Source organism: Seriola lalandi, unplaced genomic scaffold (genome assembly GCF_002814215.2).
Source record: "Seriola lalandi dorsalis isolate HSWRI2012SDOR001 ecotype SW California unplaced genomic scaffold, Sedor1 jcf7180002054850, whole genome shotgun sequence".
Classification (NCBI taxonomy): domain Eukaryota; kingdom Metazoa; phylum Chordata; class Actinopteri; order Carangiformes; family Carangidae; genus Seriola; species Seriola lalandi.
The window spans coordinates 598,513-619,293 of record NW_019525403.1 but is presented as its reverse complement, the minus strand read 5'-3'; the positions used below and the strand labels follow the sequence as shown (position 1 = coordinate 619,293).

Here is a 20,781-nt window from a genome sequence, read left to right as displayed (position 1 = left end):
AATTGCTTTGATTATTGATATTTATAAGAGGAGGTGTTTGTGTTTTTATAAAAAAAAAAAAAAAAAGAGAGGCATAAATATGAGATTTGAACGGGTTTAATGTCAGGTCAAGGTTGTCTGCCGAAGTGTTGATGTGTAATAAATGGGCTTCTTGTGTAAGTTTTTCTGCTTTGGGTTTAGTTTGCAAACACCCGTGTGCCGAACTGGAAAGTGACATTTTACTTCCAAGGACCTGATAATGTGACGCTGCAGCAGGCGCATGTTTGCCCCAGGTCATCTCTCTGAAAGGTGACCTCTGCCTTAGATCCCATGTGAGCTTCAGCTGCAAATTGGTAAATATTTACTGTGCTGCCCTACAGCACGTTCAGGTCCTGTCAGATTTACAGTGAATATGAGCTGAAGCCTTAAAGAAACATGATTAAGAGGTAGACATGTGGCAAATTTTTTTTTTTTTTTTTTTTAGCCCTGATGTTTCCCGCTGGTTGTCGGAAACTGTGAAAGTGTGTTGACACGTGCATTAAATAATAACCCAAATGATCATTATGTTCGTGCTAACACAGTTATGCATATTAACAGCAAACACTATCATCTGCATTTTTATATGGCTGATAACAGCAGCATTTTCCTGTCATACGACCGTTTGACCCTATGACCGTCTCATTTTCTCTAATGAGTTAATGAGTATAAATGGGTATAAGTTGAAACAACAAGACTCTGTTCTGTTTCTCCTCTTCCTCTGACATGATGTGAATGCAAGTCAAGTAATTAGTCACTAGCTTTCCAGCTCATACTGCAGCGTAAAAGTCATGTTTGGCAGGTAGTTTCAGGAAAATGGCTGTTTAGATTTCTACATGTTTCCACCGTTCAGGCCGATAGATAAGTCGAGTCTCGTGCTCTGCCTTCACATTTGGCCTCCTGTTTTGTACACTGCAGCAGTTTCACACAGGCATTGATCCTCTTGCATGCCAGTGTAAGGTTACATCAATATGTCGAGGATGAAGCAGCTCTGGGTTTTTAAAAAAAATCCTGAGCAGCACAACAGATCTGATGATTCAGTTTCAGCTCTGCTACACATCAAACTCAACTTGAAATGGTATCTGAACTAAGTTGATCATCAGTCTGAGGCATCTGTGTTATGTCTCATTGAACTGGTGAAAACTTAACATTTACCAGATTGGTTAATCTATCTGCCACCAGATTAAACCTCTCTGTCATCATGTGCTACCCAGGACTTGCTCATCAAGTGCTTTTTAGCAAGACGCTAAATCTCTCATAGCTCCAAGCTTGGTGGTTTGTAGTTGACCATGACCTCTGAACTTCCTGTAAAGGATTTAAAGAGATAAGAGACTTTTCCCTCCAACGTACAATTAATTATCAGATTATGGAGCTCTGCCTTGGACAGCCCCTCACCAAAACAAAAGAAATCCATCAAAACATTAAATATCTTATTGATGTTAAAATGTGTAAAATGAACTTGTTTCTCTGAGTCAATTAATCATTTGAGCACAATTCAGTACAACTTAGTTCTTCAGACAAGGTGAGAATTTTGCCTTTGGCATGCCTTCCCAATCACAGTTAATCAGTAGACATGATGTTTCAATATTAAACTAAAAAACCCAGACACACTATGAACAGAAGCAAAAATAAAATTCAGTTATTAAAATCTGAAACTTAACTAAATACAGACTGAGCTGGCTGAGTGGAATATTTACTCTGTTTCGTAGTTAAGATTATGACAAATGCACTGAATTGATTGTCAAACCAAACAAAATAACACAAGAAATTCTTCCCATCGGTAAAATATTTACCAGACAGTTTTAAAAATTAAAAATAAATGCTCTCTTTCCATAGTTTTGCTCCTGTGACTGGTTAAACATACAAATATGTATAGTTCATTTCAGTAATTACTATCTGAATTAACACTCAAGTGTCAAATGTGTAGGAAATGTATGCAAGGTTGGTCATTTTTATCTATATTTAAACACTTTGGACTGTGACTAAACCACTCTTGCTTACCATCCTGTACCCTTCTACTGCAGTGTTTTGGGTGATTTCCTGGAGCAGTCAGAGGACGCCTACCAGCTCTGTCCCATTTTTTCCCCCTATCTATTTCTAATATGTTCTCTTGCATTATGCATTAGGCTCCAAAAGCACAGGTGTATTTGTTAAGGCCAGATGTAGCCTGGATTTCCCATCGGGCCCAACTAGCCAGACTGCCTCCTTCCAGGGCCGTGTATCATTCTGTGCTTCAACATTATAAAAACAAAGTGCTGCACCAGTTTGTTGTCATGGAGGTAAAACGGTGACCAAAGACAACTTGGTGTTGGGTCCAGCTGGGGAAATTATGACCTTCCACCAGTCAGAGCACTTGTTAAATTTAGACCATGGCCAGGTGTTCTGTGCTCTGCGCACTCTGCAACCAACATAAATGTTTTAGTGCAATTTGGTGACAAATCAAAGCGAAGAATCAGGAATGGTTGCATTTGTTGTTGATTCACACAGTTTTGGTGTTGACTTTGAGGAAACAGCAGTTTTGATAATTTTATAGTAGTGTTTTGGGTGGAAGCCAATGATTATCTCCAAAGAAAGAACTTTGGAGCTTTGACCCCAACAATGGGCCAAAGCTTTCTCTTGCAAAAGGAAATTGTGGTGAACTGGTAAATTTTGACCAACTGTTACAGTCAACTTAATGTCTATTATTTTCCATGAGACAGGTGAAATGGCATAGGACAGGAAAACAGAAGTGCAGGTGACCTTCAGAATATTCCTTTACTCTTTACATGTTGCCTAAGTTTCTCTGGTTACTGAATTACATTGAAAATAAATCAATTTCCAGTGATTGTGTTTATTATGTGTGGAAGGAATGACACGTAAGCTTTTAAAAATCAGACAGTGATGTTTTTAACAGATTTCCTGCTTGAGGCTTTTTAAAACATACTCACCACATAAATGACTGTCTAAACTTTCACTACAATTATGAATCATCAAAACACCATCATTGTTATTGAGGGGATTTTCTTCAGGAGCAGTGATTTGTTTCAGCCTGCTCCCGGTATCATTGGGCTGAGTATTGCCACACAGGACAGTACGCTGAAAAAACACCACAGAGGTTAAGTAATTAGAGGAAATCATTTGAAGGCCAGTTTATGTACTTTTTTTTTTTTTTTTTTTTTTTTTTTGAGGCTGACACCATCTGATGCGGTAAATCTTAGATACTCCGAGCAAGTCAAAGCAAATGCAAAGGATTATTTGCAAATGCTGTAAGACTGCAAGTCTTTTTATAACAGCAGTGTAGAAGCAGTGAAGGGACTAAAATAACATACATATTTAATTCAGCTTTCCCCTCCTTAGAGGAAGCAGAGGTGTAGGCTTGGAAGGAAACTGGGGTTTCTGAGAACGTGAGACGTTTGAGTGGCACTGTCCACGGCTAAAATGAGGCTTGTGATCATTCTGCTTGATATTGTAATTGTTGTTATTAATCACATGATAATCAGACTCACATTTCACATCTCAATAGTCTTGTTTATTGTGGAGCCATTGAGCATAAATTAAATGAAATGATACTTAAAGAGTGTCTGAGCGTGTGCTTTAATGAAACAAGACACTCAGGTGCTGTAATCAGTCATTTTATGTGATCTGTGGCTTTACATGATTAATTCTGTAGTTGTAGCAGACAGGTAGGTCATCAGGGGCCAACAAGAGGCCACAGAGTCCACCCCGTAACCAAAAGGTCACATGTTTGACATCGGCTACATGTATTCGTCCTGTCAGCGCGTCCTTGAGCAAAACCCTACTTGCTCAGCTTATTGTAAATCGTGCTGGATAAGAGCATCAGCTAAAAGCCTAAAATGTAAATGCAGACAGTGCGTGCCTTTGTAATGGGAAGTCGATGAATTGCCCCTGTAACCATTACTGACTGAATTAAAACAAATGATAGGGAAGATGATGAGTCTAGGCTTAAAAGAAACATCACCTTTAGTGTTGATCCTGTATTTTTTGAGCACATGAACTTGAGATGGCAGAGTCTCAAAATGCAGAATTTCTTAAGTAACTTTTTGGATGAAATTATTCATATAAACAGGACTATTTTATCTTAGTCTATATGCTGCTGGATGTGTCGGTACCCCAGAGAACAGTCCAGAATGGGCCTTTACTGTAATTAATGCATCCTGCAGATGTTGCTTTATGTGCTGGGGAGAGTTTCAGTCTAGACAGGCTGGCTGCTCAGACAGAGAGGCCCTGCTTTGATCCTTGATTAAAAACTGCGAGCTGTACATTCATCATGCTCTTGTTTCAGGCTCTCTCAAGGGTCCTCGCCTGCTTTACACGCCCTCCTTCCTCCTCCTCTTCTTCGTCTTCATCCGAGCCAAGATTCCTCCCTGTCATGAAGGTCACTGTGACCTCTTATCACCAAAACCACTAAAGGGTAATGGTGTCTTGGGGACTCGACAGGCTGGGGTGAACGCTGTTGGCTCGTGATATTGTGGGTGTGTCATGCTGACGTTATTGTTGCTGTCATTTTGCGTTGCTATCTAATAAACCACAAATGTCATTTAGGATGCATTGAGCAGCAATCATGTGAACTGCGAAAACATCAACAGATCTTTGGCCCGACATTTATTGTCCTGTAATCAACAAAAACAACACATTCACAGAAAATGAAAGAGGAGTAAGCTTCTAGATCCTACCAGAATAATCAAAGTGTCTGTCACTGCTTATTTGCCTTTTAGTTCCTGTAGCTGACTTGTCTTTTGACACTGGTGCCTCACTTGTAGCACCAACCTCCAATTGTAAAGCCAGTTATGTGGGGAGGGGAACTGTACAACCTTTAAACCCTTAATGGTTGATAAGTTTTTCTTCCAAAGCAGCATTAACAGGAAAGATAGCTTTGCAATCTCAGCTATGCCTGGTAATCACTGAGTCATCATCCCTGGTATTGATAAACAAAACTATAAACCCCTGCAGAAACATGGTGGTTATTCTCTGCATCGGGGGAGTCACATTCCTAGCTTACTGCACCTGTAATTTAATCTCAATTAAAAATACACAAGTGTTGGTGCTTTATTTTGGCTATGATGCCTTGTGACCAGTGTGTGTCATTAGTTTACACTAAATATAAAGATGAGACAGGAGTCAGCGAGGTCGTCAGATGGCTGGATGGATGAAAGAGGAAGGATTTATTGACTCCCAACATTTATTGGTTTGTCTTGTACAAATGCGAAGCTGGCAAGTGCAAACAGTGAACTTAATTGAACGGCAGACGGCATGTCTTGGGCCATGTGAGATGACTCAGAATGGGGAGGTGCATCAGTTACACACGGCAGCAGCAGCAGCCTGTGAGCTAGTGGGGCCTAACCTTGACCACAGTGTATTTCTGTACACTTCTAACTCTCCGAGACTTTCTCGCCTCTTTTGGTTTGTCGTGTAAGGAAAGCTGCAGAAGGTGAACACAATATCATATTTTGTTTACCTTGACACGAATGGTATTTGCGATATGAATTGCAATACCACATATCAGTGTCTGCATTACCTTGCAGTGGGTGCTTGAAGCACATTCATAGCTTTACAGCAGTGGATTATGGAAAATCTCTCTCTCTGAACTGGACTGGACTCTCAAAGGACCAATCTCCTCATATATATAATGGTTTGTCTGCCAGTCTCCCTCTCTCTGTGTTTCCCTCCCTCTTCCTCCCTGCGTTCTTCACTCATTGATTGCTTGTTTTATAAAAATGAATTGAACTGCCCATGCTGCAGGCTTTGTGATATTGCAATATCACTGCAAATTCAATACACAGTGCAGCTTTAAGCCCAAGTGGCACTTAACACACCCTTCAAATAAATCCAAACAATTCAAGCACGGGGGGTGGGGGGTTAGCAGAGGCAGAGGGGGTTTTCCAGATCCTTCTACAGTACCCTGTGAAAGATAGCAAGGCGTTTTAAATTGCTCGTCCTGTAAAGAATGTACGGTATGCTATGGCTGACTTGAGCCCATTACACACAAGGGACACACACAGGGCTACGCTGGTATGTGCTCCTTGTGCAAACGGTACAGTCTGCGGTGATTCATGGCGAGAGACTCAGGCACTCTCCTGACCTGTCCGGCAACCGGCCCCATCAGCGCTAATTGAGGCGGAGACCAATGGGCGTTTGTCGCTCGGGCATACCAGCGAGGATTAAAGGGATTGGATTCAGTTGCTGAGTTCGGTGGTTTTTAATGCCCCCCCCACCCCCGCCCCTCCTCCCAGCCGTGGAAAGAGTACAGTCTTTGTGACCAGCTCACCCAAGCCAACCCGACCACCCCTGCCATGTCACGACACCATCTGATTGAGCATTAACGTAGCACTCCAGCGAGACCCAGGTTGCTCTGTAAAATTACAGTCTACTGTAAAATAGTGTCTCTATGTGCAGCCTAGACTGCTACCTCTATTCACTCAGCTACAGCAACAAGATTACCACAGCTGCTAGAAACATAGAATTAATATAATTATAAGACGTTGCCATACTTTCCTCTAAAAGACATAATTTCACTGAAGAGCAAAACCTGTTGTCTCTGAGCTCATCTACACTCTTATCTTTCCCCAGCATCTTTTCTATTATCATTTTTATGATTATTACCATCAGATATTTGAAGGTGATGAAGTTCTCTCTCATCACTGAAATACTGATTAAGCACTAAGGCTGACTACGTAATAAACTCTGTGCAGTGGGACTTGAGAATCCATTGCCTGGCCCTAAAATAGTGTATACACTGAGGTGATAACCTTGCCGTGGGCCAGTGGTCTCCCATGCTGCCTCTGGTGCCTAATGCCTGTGATAGTCAAACAGCTATAAATGGTGTAAAAAATCTTTATCCAACCCGACCAGGAGCTGCCCTAAAGGCAAGTGGTGGGCTGCATTTCTAACCGGCACTGCCAACGTTTTCGAGTCGGGGAGAAAGGATTGATGGTGGTAGTATAAAAAGAGATCTCGGATGTGAAGAGTTACAGCTACATTTAGTTAATTAAAATGATTTGTATGTTTTTTTTTAAACATGATCTCCCATGGCTGAGCAAATCAACATCCACTCACGCTGGATTTTCAAACATTATTTCTGTCTGCCTGCAGGAAAATTACCAAAAGACACACGTAGCTTTTATGTTTTTGTAACCAGAGAAATGCTAGTTACCTATTTAATAAACGAGCTTAAGAAGAAGAGAACAATATAGGCCTGAAATTTAAGCCTGATTTGTTTAGGGCTGTAGCTCAATCCAGGCCTGACAGCTTACAAAATGTGTTGACTGAACCTAACTTGACCTTGAAGCCACTTCAAATCTTTCTCTCTCCTTCCCTCCTTGTCTCTCTGACACACAGAATCTCTTCTTCTACTGCTCTGCTGCACAACATTTGACAGAACCAGTGCAGTTTTTATTATATACTGAATGTAGGATGGAAGACTTAATGACGTTACCACAGCTTTTTTTTTAATAGGTGCGGCAAGGTGTTAACACTGCTAGGATTAGAAGTTTTCTACTAGATGTATGCTGTTATTTACACATGCAAAAGCTGTATTTAGTTGTGTCTTGAGTCAGTGGTGTGGGGGAGGAGTGTTAAATTACATCAGCAGCAGCAACAAGCATTGCTGACAAGCCAAGAGGCAAGCTCTGCAGACAGCATTTTGACCCCTGGCTTCAGTCTAACTCTTCTTTATTCAACACTATTCAAAACCCATCGCTCACATTTGTTTTTAGCGCCAGTCGCACATATTCCCACACAGACCAGCGCCCCAAACACCCATACATCACCTCAAATCTATTTCACGTCTGCCCGGACGCAGATGATAAGTTGATCCTTAGAACAAATTCCATCATAACGAACAATCCCCACTCCTGGCAGGCACACAAAAAAGCCTTGATGAATGAGTTGTTTACCTTCTTTGGTGCACGCAGTGCAGAGTGCAGGCTTGGCCCGCCAAAATGCCACTTCATTATGAGGCTACGGAGCTGAGTGTAGCACAGCTTGCCCCTGTGACCAGCCACAGAGAGGAAATTGGATATTTGTTCCTGTATTCCTCAGCAGTTGTCAGGCAAAACCTGCCTGATGGACAGTTCTTGAGTGTGAAATGTCACATTTAAATGCGATTATTGACCAATGATAAAGTCACCTGTGCTGTTTTTCTATCTTTTTTAAATTTTTAATTAAATTTTTTTCTGCATCTTTGGAGATGAATACTCACTGATACTGCTGTGGTGTTTCCGCACTGCACAACACAGATCACCTGTCACTGGAACCAGAAATATGAAAGCAAGAATCAAAAGGAAAGGAAAAGGATAAAGCTATGTGCAAAGCTTTCTTGAACAAGATGAAGGCTGAATCATTGTGGTGTGAATACAACTGGTGAAGGAGAGGAGCCAAGTATACATTTATTTATATAAAGATGGCCTGTCTGGCAGATGTTGTTGTTTCTCTCCTTACAGTTAGTGTTGCAGTTAAAACTCAGAGGAACAAAACTGTTCTTGCCTTCCTGCCATACAGGCTCAAGGACTCCTAAATTAATCAGACACTTTATCTGTTTCACCAGCCAGCTTTAGTTTTGGAGGAGAGAGAACAAAACCCCTGGGCGTTGGCTGGCTACCTGCCAGAGTGGCTTAGTCAAAATTTCTCCAACATTTGGCATGTGGTTGGTGGTCATTTCCCACCCAGCATGCACCTCACTGGCCTGGCTGCAGATCAGACTAGAACCATCTCTGTTGCGTGGCTCCTACCTTGTAGCCTTCTCACTTGGTTAATAAAGAGACATGTGCCAATACACAGGATCTGATGTAGTTCTCCCTTGTGATTTTTGTTTCCTGTTTGGAACTCTGCCTTATTTTTACTTTGCCGTATTTTAGATAGAAGTGGTGGTTGGGAGAGCGCATGTCATCCGAGTTAGAAAGTGAATTTGTGCTATTACTCAGATCTACGTGTCTCATAAAATAAAATGTGTAAAGAAGAAATTGCTTATGGTCATAATTAATCACAGTCTACAGAGGGATTTTGTTTTGAAATGACGCATCCGACCGAGGCGAGAGGAAGACCAGCTAACATTAAGCTAGATAGATTTCTGATAGGCTACCTATTGATATTCACTCCAACTACTGGCCTGCTGTGTGCCCCACCCAGTTACAACAAAACTCTTCATAGTCCAACTGGCCATTGGGCAGAACAAGGACAGATCTTGTTGGGCCGCCACATTGCTGAGGTGATGGACCGTCATTCATAACATTTTTACTGGCCCTGTTGCGTCGGTCTCTACCAGCCCTTTCTGTGTGAGCACAAAAAGTGGGATGGTTGGGATGGGATGGGAAGTTGTCATACTGACATTTAAGGGTGTATTGATTGATTTACAATGTCAACTTATCCAATGAGTAACAACAAAGAAAACTTTCCACCTTAAAAGTTTCCAGTAGCCTTAGAGCAGCACAGTGAATTTTATCATTTGTTTCTACCTTGCTATTGATAAATAGAAAGTAAGAATGCAGAAAAACATCCTTTCATTCCTCATTCACTCTTCTGACAGTTTTTCTTTATTTTTGATGAATTTGCAGAGAAACTTAACAGTCAGTCTGTTAAACTTGGACAGTTTGTGCTGCTTCCACAGTCTGCTGTAAATGAAAGCTTAATTGTAATATTCTCAACATGATGAATCTGTTCATGAAGTCTTACTAATATTTGATCGTGTGGTCCGTTATAGTTGACTAATATGTGTAATCTCGCCACAACTTAACTGTGCACATGGGTGCTTGTCATAGTTCCCCTCCAGTACTTAAACAAACAGTACTTTGCCACAGGGAACACCCTCCACCCGCGGGCCGATCCTGCCACAGAAAAGATTTGGTTTTCCAAAATTCAAATTATCTTTGGAATTTCAAACGGAAGACGGAGAGTTTAAGAGGCTAACAAAAGTAAAATCTTCTTTGAGCTGTTTCAAACCTGTATCTTCATCTGCATTCATATCATTTTCAGTTTTTGGTACAAAGGCCCTGTTTCAACTGTGTCAAAAAACACTGCCTCTTCATTTATTTAAAGTTAGCATTTCTGGTAGAATACTTTGCAATGTAAACTGCTTAATTCCACTGTTTAACTCCCGGTCGTTGAAATGGAGGATAAAGGTGATTGTCGCTGTATTAACTTGCCATACTTGTAAAATCCCGTCTCATCATTCTATAAATCGCTGATAAACCTTCAAACTCATGGATGTTTTACTTAAAGTAGACTTCCTTGGTCGTATTTTGTCCTCCAGTCATTTTTAAATACAGTACTATTTTCAGTCTGAACACTGGCCAATACTTTTTCAGATTTGCCACTGACAGTATTGTCTACTTCTGATTTTTGAAGTGGCTTAATTTTATTCAAAAACCCAAATGTAAAAAGAAACTATGAAAAAGCTATTTGAATGACTTCCTAAAACTGGCATTTTCTGCCAGTTTGAGCATTTTGTGTAGCTTCTTTCATTATTGTGATGTAGTTACACATGGCTTAGCCAAAAATTTGATCAAAGCACATTAAGATAGAACATTTAAGCTTCGAGAGCTTGAATCAATTTCGTGGATATGGCAGCAAGTTGGCTGTTTGTCAGTGTTCAGGTCCACCACGGTGCACCTCGCTATCAAAGGGGATCGCATCACCTTCCTACTCGCAGTGTCAAGACCTCCACTGTATCTGTCAGATTCAGGTGCTTTGAATTGCCTCTACCTAATGTGACCTCTTGGCCGCAAGACAAGATTGAATTTTCAGAGCCGGCAGATAATCAGTATCCTCCTCCAGTCGCAGTATCCCTGCCAAGTTCACCATCTTTTTTATCTTCATACTGCACTCACTCAAGTGAATCTCATCCACTGTTTGCAGTCTAATTGTTTTTTATGAAATCCTGTCTAATAGACTTATCTGATCATACTGTGGTCGCAGGAACATCTTCCACCCTTACGTTTTACCTCATGTAAGTTTGGTGCTATAGGAATTCTGAGCTTAATCACTGTGGTTACGAGCAGCAACTAAAAGCCCAAAATATAAAATTTTAAATGTCAGAGTGAATTTTCAGAGCCACCATGCAGCTAGCAAGGGGTGAGCAGCAGTTTTTCAAAAAGCCCCAGTGGATTGAGAAGTGGGTCGAGAGTTTAGACGTTTTTGCAGGAGTGGGGGTATTGCTTAAATATCCGCAGCTAAAGTAGGTTGCGGTTAACCTTGATAAATCTCTCGTATGACTAGAAGAAAGAAAGCCGCTTCTATGAAATGCTATGTGGTCATTTCTCTTCAGGAGACGAGAGGAAACATTGTAGGGGGAGAACATTAATTCTGTGAGGTGTTGCAGTGATTTGACTGATTGTGCTTCTGTTCTTCTTTAGAGCAAATATTCATCTTGATGAGGTAAAGGACAGACGGTTCTTTCCTTTTATGGGAGATGATCAATTAACCATCACAAAAACTCTTTGGCTTATTGTTGCCAGTTTCTCACAAGTGGCCTCACGGTGATGCAGGTCTGCATTAACTCAATATGAAGTTTAAATAGATGTTTTTCTTTACCCCTGATCCCCATGGGCTGGCCTTCCAAGGTGGTCTTACAAGAAGCCATTTTCAAATAACAAAACATTTTCCCTCTTTGCTTTATTGATTTACTTTTTCTCCTTTGTTTCACTTGCTTTCATTCTTTCATTTAGAAACTCTGTGACATTCTCCTTTAGTAAGTAATGAATTAAATACATGTCACTAGCATCATTACTGAGAAAAAGGCCGAGCATTTACACCATGTAGCTGTAATTACCCAATGTTCTCTCTTTCTCAATCTTTCTCTCCAACTCACCTTATTACGGCAAACAAAATGAGCCTGTGCCACTCATGTTTGACATCTCTATACGTGAAATATCTTTTGGAGACAAAGAGGTCTCTCTTTTTATTGCCTGGATGTGTGCTTGTGGGTGGAAGCCCTATTGTATGTCCTTGCACAATCGCTTGTGTTGGCCCTGTACTCTGTGACATTATCCGCTTTAGTGAACTCTGAGCTGAGACTTAGTCAGAAGATTGATTTCTCTGCTTTATATCCTTCATATCCGCCATACTGCCAGGCAACTTTTGCCCACCTTTGGCACACGACGCTATAGGCAGCCGACCTGTACTGTCACCTCATTTCAGGGAAGTGATTGATTTGAGCGCTTAATGGATGTATTTACAACGGAGCTGTGTATTTGCAGTTCACATGGCTCACAGCTCTTTCTCACACAGTGTAATACCGGAATGGAGGCGTTATCAATGGAGCTTCTTGAGGTGTTGCAGCTCACCTTGGCTGACAAAGACGACATACTTTTTGTCCCGCTTTTGTCATATTTAGAAGTACATCAGTTCATTGTCAGTTTAGAAGTTAAAGTTAGTCTTGCACTTTCTTGTTGCACTGTATATCTAAGCCTTTGATTTAGAGGGATGATTCTCTGGGCTCAGCTTAGGGGACAGAGGGTATCATAAATGTGACAGCAGAAACCAACTCATCTCAAAGCTAGCAACAATTGATGGACAAAATATTAATCTGCAACTATTTGGTCTTTGGCAAAATCAACCTACAGTATTCATTTCACCTGTTTTCTGTGTCATTACTATCAGTTGCTTGTAAAATGGAAATGCGTATGCCATGCACCTCGCTTTAGCATCTGTGGGGATCGGCACTAGCACGGCTGATGCAGTTACACCAGAATTAGCTAATGTGCTAACCTTCCGCTTTACCTCCGCGTCCCTCTCTATCATTAGCGCCTTCATCTCCCATGAGGGCTGTTGAAAGGAACGATGCACTCATCCCCATCCAGGAAGAATAGAAAGAATAGAAAAGGTGCCGTACAGCTGACACTGAAACTGCTAAAGGGCCTGATTAAGTGGATAAACATACCAAACACAGCCAGGGATTTCGCATCTCATTTTTAGACAAATTAATAGTAGCCCATACATCTTGCACAGCTTTATAACACTGAAGTAGGTTATTTGGGGGCAGGGTCTTTCAAGAGAAACATCAAATATGTTTCCTTATCTTTTGTTGCCTGAGAGTGATTTTTTTATTATCCATCGTACATCACCGGTCACCTAAGCTTCTTTATTTTCTCAACCTCCAGATGTGATTGGAACTCTACTCTAAGGCATGGGTTATCAAAAGTTTAACTCCAAGTACTTGAGTTCAATACCTGATGTATTGTTTATATTATTTTCTTAAGGCTGTTTTTTCTTACAGTATTTCATGCACATATTTCATAGTTCTGACATGAAGAGCTGTCTTTTCCACAACTCTTCTTCACACCTACTCTCAGCAGATGTGAGTATCTTGATCAGGGTAACCTTGGCAGTAGTTTCTGCTGACAAAAAAGTCAGCGAGTTGAGCTCAGTCTGCTCGCACCTCAGTTTAGTGCAGTCAGTGTAGTCAAATATGCTTTTTATTTCAATAAACAAAATGTACATTAAAAACAAATCTAGAAGGTGATTTGTTTGCATTCTGTAGGAGGGATCAAAATCAAGACCACATGTCAAATGATGTAATCTTCTTTGTGGCATTATTTATGCTCATGTGCACGTTTGGGCAAACCCTCATTTTTTCCACAAGTTAGATATAGTACAGTTTTGTGGGTCTGTTTACTTGTGTTTGCCTTTGCTTACATGGCTACTTGCCGTTTGGTTCATACAGTTTTTCTTCTGTGCTCACATGTGTTTCTATGTGAATACACCTGCTTTGTTGTTTAAACCAATCATTTCAGCATTTTCAACATGTTGCTGCTCTCCTGGGCACCACTCATTCATCAGCACAGACTAATTTTTCTCTCCTCTCCCTTTACTTTGGCCATTTGCTCTCAATCACACAGGCAACAGTTCACAGTTGCACCTGTTGCTGTGAAATAGTTTAGGGCTTCATGGGAAATGGATTTGATGAGAGAAAATGCCGTCAGCGCTGCTAAGAGGCATGGTGACCTCGTCTGCCAGTGAAGTAGCCACTCTCCTCTCGCTCCCATCTGCAGCTGTTAATGTCGTTGAAAAGAGACGTGCAGCGCTTCCAGGGTCCTGGTTGGCATTAGCTGGATTGACTTAATAGGCAGCCATTTTATTGAAAAATACATGATCTTCCTGAAGTTAACCTTCATTATGCAGGATAAGTCGTAATTTCTGGAAGCTACTGTGACTACAGACACGGTCAGGGTGGACAGGACTCTTCTCCTCTGCAGTGTTGTCACTGGCAGAGAATAGTGGGTGGTGATCACATTAATTGGAGCATTTTTCTTTATTTGTTGCACTTTTATTTTAAATTATGGAGAGTTCTGTACATATTAAAAGCCACAGTAAATAAAAGCTGGTGAAGAGTACAAATCTGATAAGTAATAAATAAATAAGAATAAAACAGGAACACAAAAATGAATAGAATCAACACAGATGTTTTCATCTGACAAGCTTTAAACAGATGCACAATAGACCCCAATCCTCAGTAATCACAAATCACACAAAGGTAGCATTATACTAAATTTTAACACTTAAAAAAGAATATAATAGTCATTATTGAATTTAAATGGCCAGACATTATAGACAATGAACTCCAGTTTACACACATTAGACAGGAATCATCTGCATTTACAGTGAGGCACAGAGGAAAGTGAGTGATTTTGCAAACTTTTTTTCACTTAAGTCAACAACCTGATGAAGTTTATGAGCATCTGACCTACACATGCACTGCTTTCCCTCTCCAGGGCATGATGAGCTGTCTTTCACACAAACGAGTCAAGTCACATTTTCACGATAGTGAAGAGTGAGCTGGCTGTTCAGTGTGGAACTCAGCAGAAAATGTCTTTGTGAGGAGGAAAAAATACATTTCTCTTGGTGATGCATATGGATGACTGAGAGTCAACAGTAACATTTTGGAACATTGAAGTCCTACTTACTGCACCATCAGAGCACAAAAAATGATGCGTAGGAAGCAATCCTGGTTTCCTGTGTGTCTGAACCGCTTGGGTTGCAGCACCAGGAAGCAGGCAAACAGAGGCCGACCGTCTCCAGTCTTGTCGGCAGTCTAAACTGGACTAACTGTCTGACAGGTGATGACAAGCAGCAGCAGCAACACTAAACTGACATGCTGTCATGCAGTCATTTCCCTGGATATGGGTTTTGTGAAAACCTGCTGCCTGCCTTCATCTGCGGGAAATCAAGAGTCTCCTTTATTTTGGTGGGGGAGGAAGTCGATGGCAGAGCATTGGAAAAGAAATGCTTTGCTTCTGTGTTCCTTCTTTCTGTCAGCCTTGCCTGGCTGGTTTTTATTGTTCATCTTAAAAAAGCTTTCATTTTTCATTGGTGTATTGACTCTAAAGCACCAGGGAACTCTTATTAAAAAATACCTCAGAAATGGATTTTATTATTACTAAATGTTTTACAGCTTCACTGTATCTCATAGTCTGAGGTTGTAAAGAAATGTCCTTTTGATACACAACTAAATTATCTTTTTTGTCAGTGACAGAGCAGCAAAATAACTTTTTCACCTCCCAGCCACAGCTGCTTGTAAATCAACAAACTCAAAAGCTGCTTTCACAAGTTTTTCATGGTTTACCTAGCAAAATGTTTAAAAGAAAAATTGTTATTTTTAACTTTTACCTCCTCCAGAAAAAGTCACACAGACATGGATGCTTTCCTAATATTGGCACTCGCCCACAAACTCTTTGTCCTCTCCAGGTGCCATCCTCGGACGCTCGGAGACTCAGGAGTGCGTGTACTACAACTCCAGCTGGGAGAAGGAGCGCACCAACCGCAGTGGCATCGAGCCCTGCTATGGCGAGAAAGACAAGCGGCGGCACTGCTTCGCCACGTGGAAGAACGTCTCCGGCACCGTGGAGGTCGTCAAGCAAGGCTGCTGGCTGGACGACGTCAACTGCTACGACAGGTAAACACCGACAGCCAGAAATAACACCTGAAAAAGACTAGAACATCACCAAAACGTTTTACACCTTTTAAAAGTATTAGGAGTGTCTTCATTTTAGTTTTTAGTTTCCTTTTTCACCATGTAACCCAAAACATATAGCTTCCTTTTAAGTCAGAAATAACTATTTTTTCGTGTATTCCTTAGTGTCTTTTTAAATTTAATTCCAAGCAGCATTTAAAGTTTTACATTTGGCTTACAGCGACCTGCAAATACCCTTTTTGCATTGAAAACATATCAACTCTGCTGATTATTTTAAGTTTGTGGTGTCATTTCAACATACTGATGGTTCAAATTTATAACTAAGAACCAGTAGAATAAGCTGCATCCTCCAACTTTGGGAGATAAAAGAAATATTAAACTCAAAATATATCAAAGACTACCAATTAATGACCAATTCAGTCATCCATTCCTTGCGAAAATTAAAAGTTTTATTTATTAATCCATTTATTTTTAATCATAGAACACATTCTTCCCAAAAACCTGAACATTGATTTTAGACAAAAAGCAGCAGCACTGGTCGCTCACTAAAGACAAAGCCAGCACATCATTAGGAAGGCTCAACTGTAAATAGATTTAAAATCACCTTGAGCACAGTCTTTGTCCCTCTGTGTGCTTCCCCATCTGAACGACTTGCACAAGGCCACATTTTTAATTACTGCAGTCAGATGAAATTTAAATTGATGTGTGATTCTCAAACCAAGTGTCCAAACCCAGATCAGTAAGCAGGTATTAATAGATGGTATTATTATAGTTCCTTCCCTGCTTGAACATCAAGCTGGCATCAGATGCTGGTTTGAGCCAGTTCTGCCAGAGTCTCCCTTTGATTCCTGAGCGATGAAGTCGCTGTAGATTCTGCAGCCCGCACAGTTTGGGTACCTCTGCTCAGCCGGCGCCGCCTCGCCTCCCTCGAGAGTCCAGAGCAAGTCGAGGGCGGCTGCCGTTTCCTTTGGCTTTTATCTGATGACTGTGAGCGTGAAAGAGAGAGTGAGTGTGTATGTGTGTGATTGTTAGTGTACATGTGTGTTTGTTTGCATGTCTGCATTTGGCGTGTGTAGGAGTTATTTTATAAATGTTTTTCTTTCATGTCCTCTGCGGCAGCAAGGGAATGGAGAGGAAGGAGAGGAGTGTATGTTTGTGTGTATTTGTGTGTACAGTCCAGAAGTGTGTGTTTGTGTGTGTTCCTGCTTTTTAGAAAACAACGCATCTTCTGCAGTGTGTGCATGGAGAAGTCTGTGAGCTTAATTTGTGCACAAATGTGTTTTTTTTTTTTGTCTGTGTGCACATGCAGAGGATGTGTGTGTTCGAAAGCGTGCAGTTTCTCTCACTTTAAAAATTAAATTGCTTTAATGTTCTTTGCAGTAAGAGGAGAGAGAGGACTGGTGTGTGTATGTGTGAATGAAAGATAGTTTTTCAATTTCCACCTCCATATCTTCTGCAGTAACGAGTGTGTGGAGAGGAAGGAGAGCCCCGATGTTTTCTTCTGCTGCTGTGAAGGCAACATGTGCAACGAGAGGTTCCTGTACACCCCTGAAGCGCCACCACAGAGCGACCCACACCATTCAACTGCATACAGTATGTACAGTCCAATACACACACACACACACACACACACACACACACACACACACACACAAATATCCAGTGTTTACACCAGATTTCTATTGCAGCCACACCTTGATTGACTTATATATGTATTTAGGTTTGTTCACTCAATTACAGGTGAACCAGGTACAAATATGTGTAGTCAATTACATCTAAATTTAAATGTATATTTAACTTTATTTCTTACCTTGGGCAGAACATCCAGGCTTTTACTTTGAAGACCGACAATAGTCCAGTGCAGAGTGTGTGATGTAAGACACTTGTGCTCTGGACCGCTGCCAGCTACTGAGCCTCTGAGCCTGAGGTGTTCAGGTCTTAAAAAATATTTAAGGATTTTAGGAAGGACAACAAGAGTAACACAATCCGGGTTTGAGAGACTCTGTGCTTTATTTTGGTAAGAGTTGAAATGTCCTCATGTGAAGAGCAAAATGCTGCATGAAGCCTCATAAAGATTTTGCTAAAGTGTTCGCTTGGAGGCTACAATTACATAATATAGTTAAACCTAAAGTTTTAGCATGCAGTCTGCTTATGTATAATCCAAACCACTCCAGATGGTCTGCGCTAAAGAGTTAGCATGGAGCCCTCTATCACTCAATATAGTGTTCGCCTCACTTTATTTAACCTCTGTTTAACCAGCTAAGAGGTTGGAAGCCTCTGTTACAAAGGAGTCCTGACAACACAGCAGCATCAAAGGTTGCAGACGAAACAAAACAAAATCAGGCAACAGATACAATAATACTAGAAGACAGATAGCAATACTGAGAAGACTGAAATAAACTGACAAAGACAGTTAGCACAGTAATAAGTCTTTATTTATTACAGTAATGGGACTCTTGTGGTGTTACTCATGATACAGATTTGACGATGGTGTCCTTAAATTGTCCAACAGGCCAGTTTGTCTGTTTTTATTCCTTTAAATTTGACTTTCTGAAACCTGCAGACACCCTGTAGAGAAAAACTTTCCACAATGTCTCTGACAAACACCCCGAGAGTTCCATGATGCAGCTGGTGCAGCCCCATCGGCCCCTACCCCTTCCTTTCCTCCCTCCCGTTCTTCCAATCCCCAACCTGAGGACAGCAGGGGTGTTCGGCGTCCGAGTGTCGGCGCTTTGACAGCGCTGCCGAATCAGACTGTCACACCTTGTGATGGGAGGACAGGCTGAGCCAGCAGGCGTCACCAAGCGACTCCTGCAGGGGTCGCACACAGTTCAGAGCTCTGTTATTTTTGGCAGGCGGATTACGTTATGTCACGAGATGGATTTACTAATCCTGCTGTGTGTGTGTGTGTGTGTGTGTGTGTGTGTGTGTGTGTGTGTGTGTGTGTGTGTGTGTTTGTGTGTGTGTGTGTTTGTGTGTGCATGCATGCGTGCGTGCGTGAGTGCATTGATATGATCCCTAAGCACGGTGGCAGTAAGCTGTAAGCAGGGTTAGTGCTGCACTTAGAGATGATGTAGCACAATGTCAAGCCAATCAGGCGTGCTGTTCGCTCTCTTTCTCTTCTCTCTCTCTTTCTTTGTACTTACTGTGTTCTCCCTGACAGCGTCCACCATTTTTGATATTTAATTGCTTTATTTTTGTCACCATGCAGATCACAAAAGCCAGTTCGGAGTCTTATCTTGTTAACGTTTCCTCTTCTTTCCACTGCCCTCTCTGTTTCCTCCCCACAGCCACCTCCAACCCATTTTCCCAGAAGCCCCAGCTCTTCAGCACTCTCCTGTACTCCCTGGTTCCCATCATAGGCCTGGCTGCCGTTGTCCTCTTCTCTTTCTGGATGTGGAGACATCACAAACTGGCCTACCCCGCCGCCCTCGTCCCCACACATGTAAGTCTCAGCAGGTTGAGGAAATGAAAACCAGATGAAACAATCTCTCAAACCCTCCTTTACTCTTACAGAAGTCTGATCCATGACGACCTCTTTGTTTTCTTGTCTTCATCTTTCTTCCATAACGCTCAACACTGTAGTGTGTTTCAAGGTGTCAACTTTATTTGAAGTTGCTGTTGATGCAGTTAGTTTCTCTTCTTGTCTGTTCAGCCATGGTGACCATTGTGTCCCACTTCATCTGTTAATTGTAAACAAAGAGGAAACTTATTCGGTACGGCAAATGATTTCTTTCCTTACGCATGTATTGCAAACACAAAAGGTGGAGATAAACAGAAAAATAACTAATGTAGTTCAAAGTTACCTGCCTAAAATGCAGAATGGTGTTTGCTGAAGGATCGCTATGAACCAAATGCTACATACAGCAAGCAGGTTAATAAAGTCTAAGATCATTTATTGCAGAAAGTGTCTGACTCAGCTCCGGTTGATTTTGTTGATACTTATTTCCCACATGAGTCAATGCACATTATGTGCTACCATAAAACATCTCGTGTATTGTTTGAAGTTTGTAGCATTTATACATTAAAAACACTTCTCTGCCCTCTCTATTTAACCAACCTTCAACTTCACCGCTGATCTAGTTTCTCAGTGGGCTGAAACAGCCTCGGCCCTGCCTGCCCTGTGCAGCAGAGGGACAGCTACGGTCAACCAAAAAGGACAAACTGTGCGGAGAATTTACTTTGGGATAATTGCTTTTTCAGTTTCTTCTGTCAGAGGTGTATTGTAGAGTAAGAGAGCCCTGGTTCTGGCTTTATCTTTCCATGAGTCTCTTTTAGAGCAAATGCATCTCAGATTTTCTTTTAATGCACCAGACTAGAGTCTGGAGATGAATTTAATTGGGATGGCTCATGTTGTGTCAGAGGGGCCTGGAATCATGCATACATTTCAAGTGAATATTGTGCTATTCAGGTTAAAATAATTGTAGGCAAAACAGGGATATGATTAACATCTGATTGTGTACACGTTGACCTTTCATCACCCTTTGCTTATTCACACAGTCCTTTCTTCTTTTCCTCTTCTGCCATGCTTTTACATTGTTGCTTAGTTCTTTAATGTCTCCACTTGAATCAGCCGGATATATCACCTTTATAAAACCTTTCTCAAATCTCTATTCTTGGAGTAAGAGTAAGGCTGTTCGTTTAAATTCTTGATTAATTGAGTTAACTCCAAGGCGGTTCTAACTCAACAGCAGTACAGCGATATTCTGTGCTGCTCGGCAGCAGGGGAAACAGAAAGCCCATGCAGAGCTTCCACCGTATGGAAGAGGAGTCAGGGGCCTCTGCATTATTGATGAGGCTTTACATAGGCAAACAAAACTAAACACAGAGACGCTTGCAGCTCTGCCTCGGAGGATGGTGGTGGT

The 20,781-nt window shown here is 41.3% G+C and overlaps 1 protein-coding gene across 2 annotated transcripts in view; it reads left to right on the top strand.

Moving 5' to 3' along the window:
• acvr2ab (activin A receptor type 2Ab) overlaps positions 1-20,781 on the top strand; it is a 47,950-nt gene that overhangs the window by 3,504 nt on the left and 23,665 nt on the right. For both annotated transcript variants that reach the window (XR_015438509.1, XM_023427062.2), the window contains exons 2-4: positions 15,691-15,898; positions 17,376-17,509; positions 19,207-19,361. Coding sequence is in view for 1 of the 2 variants with exons in the window: in XM_023427062.2 (XP_023282830.1) it covers positions 15,691-15,898; positions 17,376-17,509; positions 19,207-19,361 (497 nt within the window). In the remaining variant the exon portion in view is untranslated. The remainder of the gene's footprint in view (positions 1-15,690; positions 15,899-17,375; positions 17,510-19,206; positions 19,362-20,781) is intronic.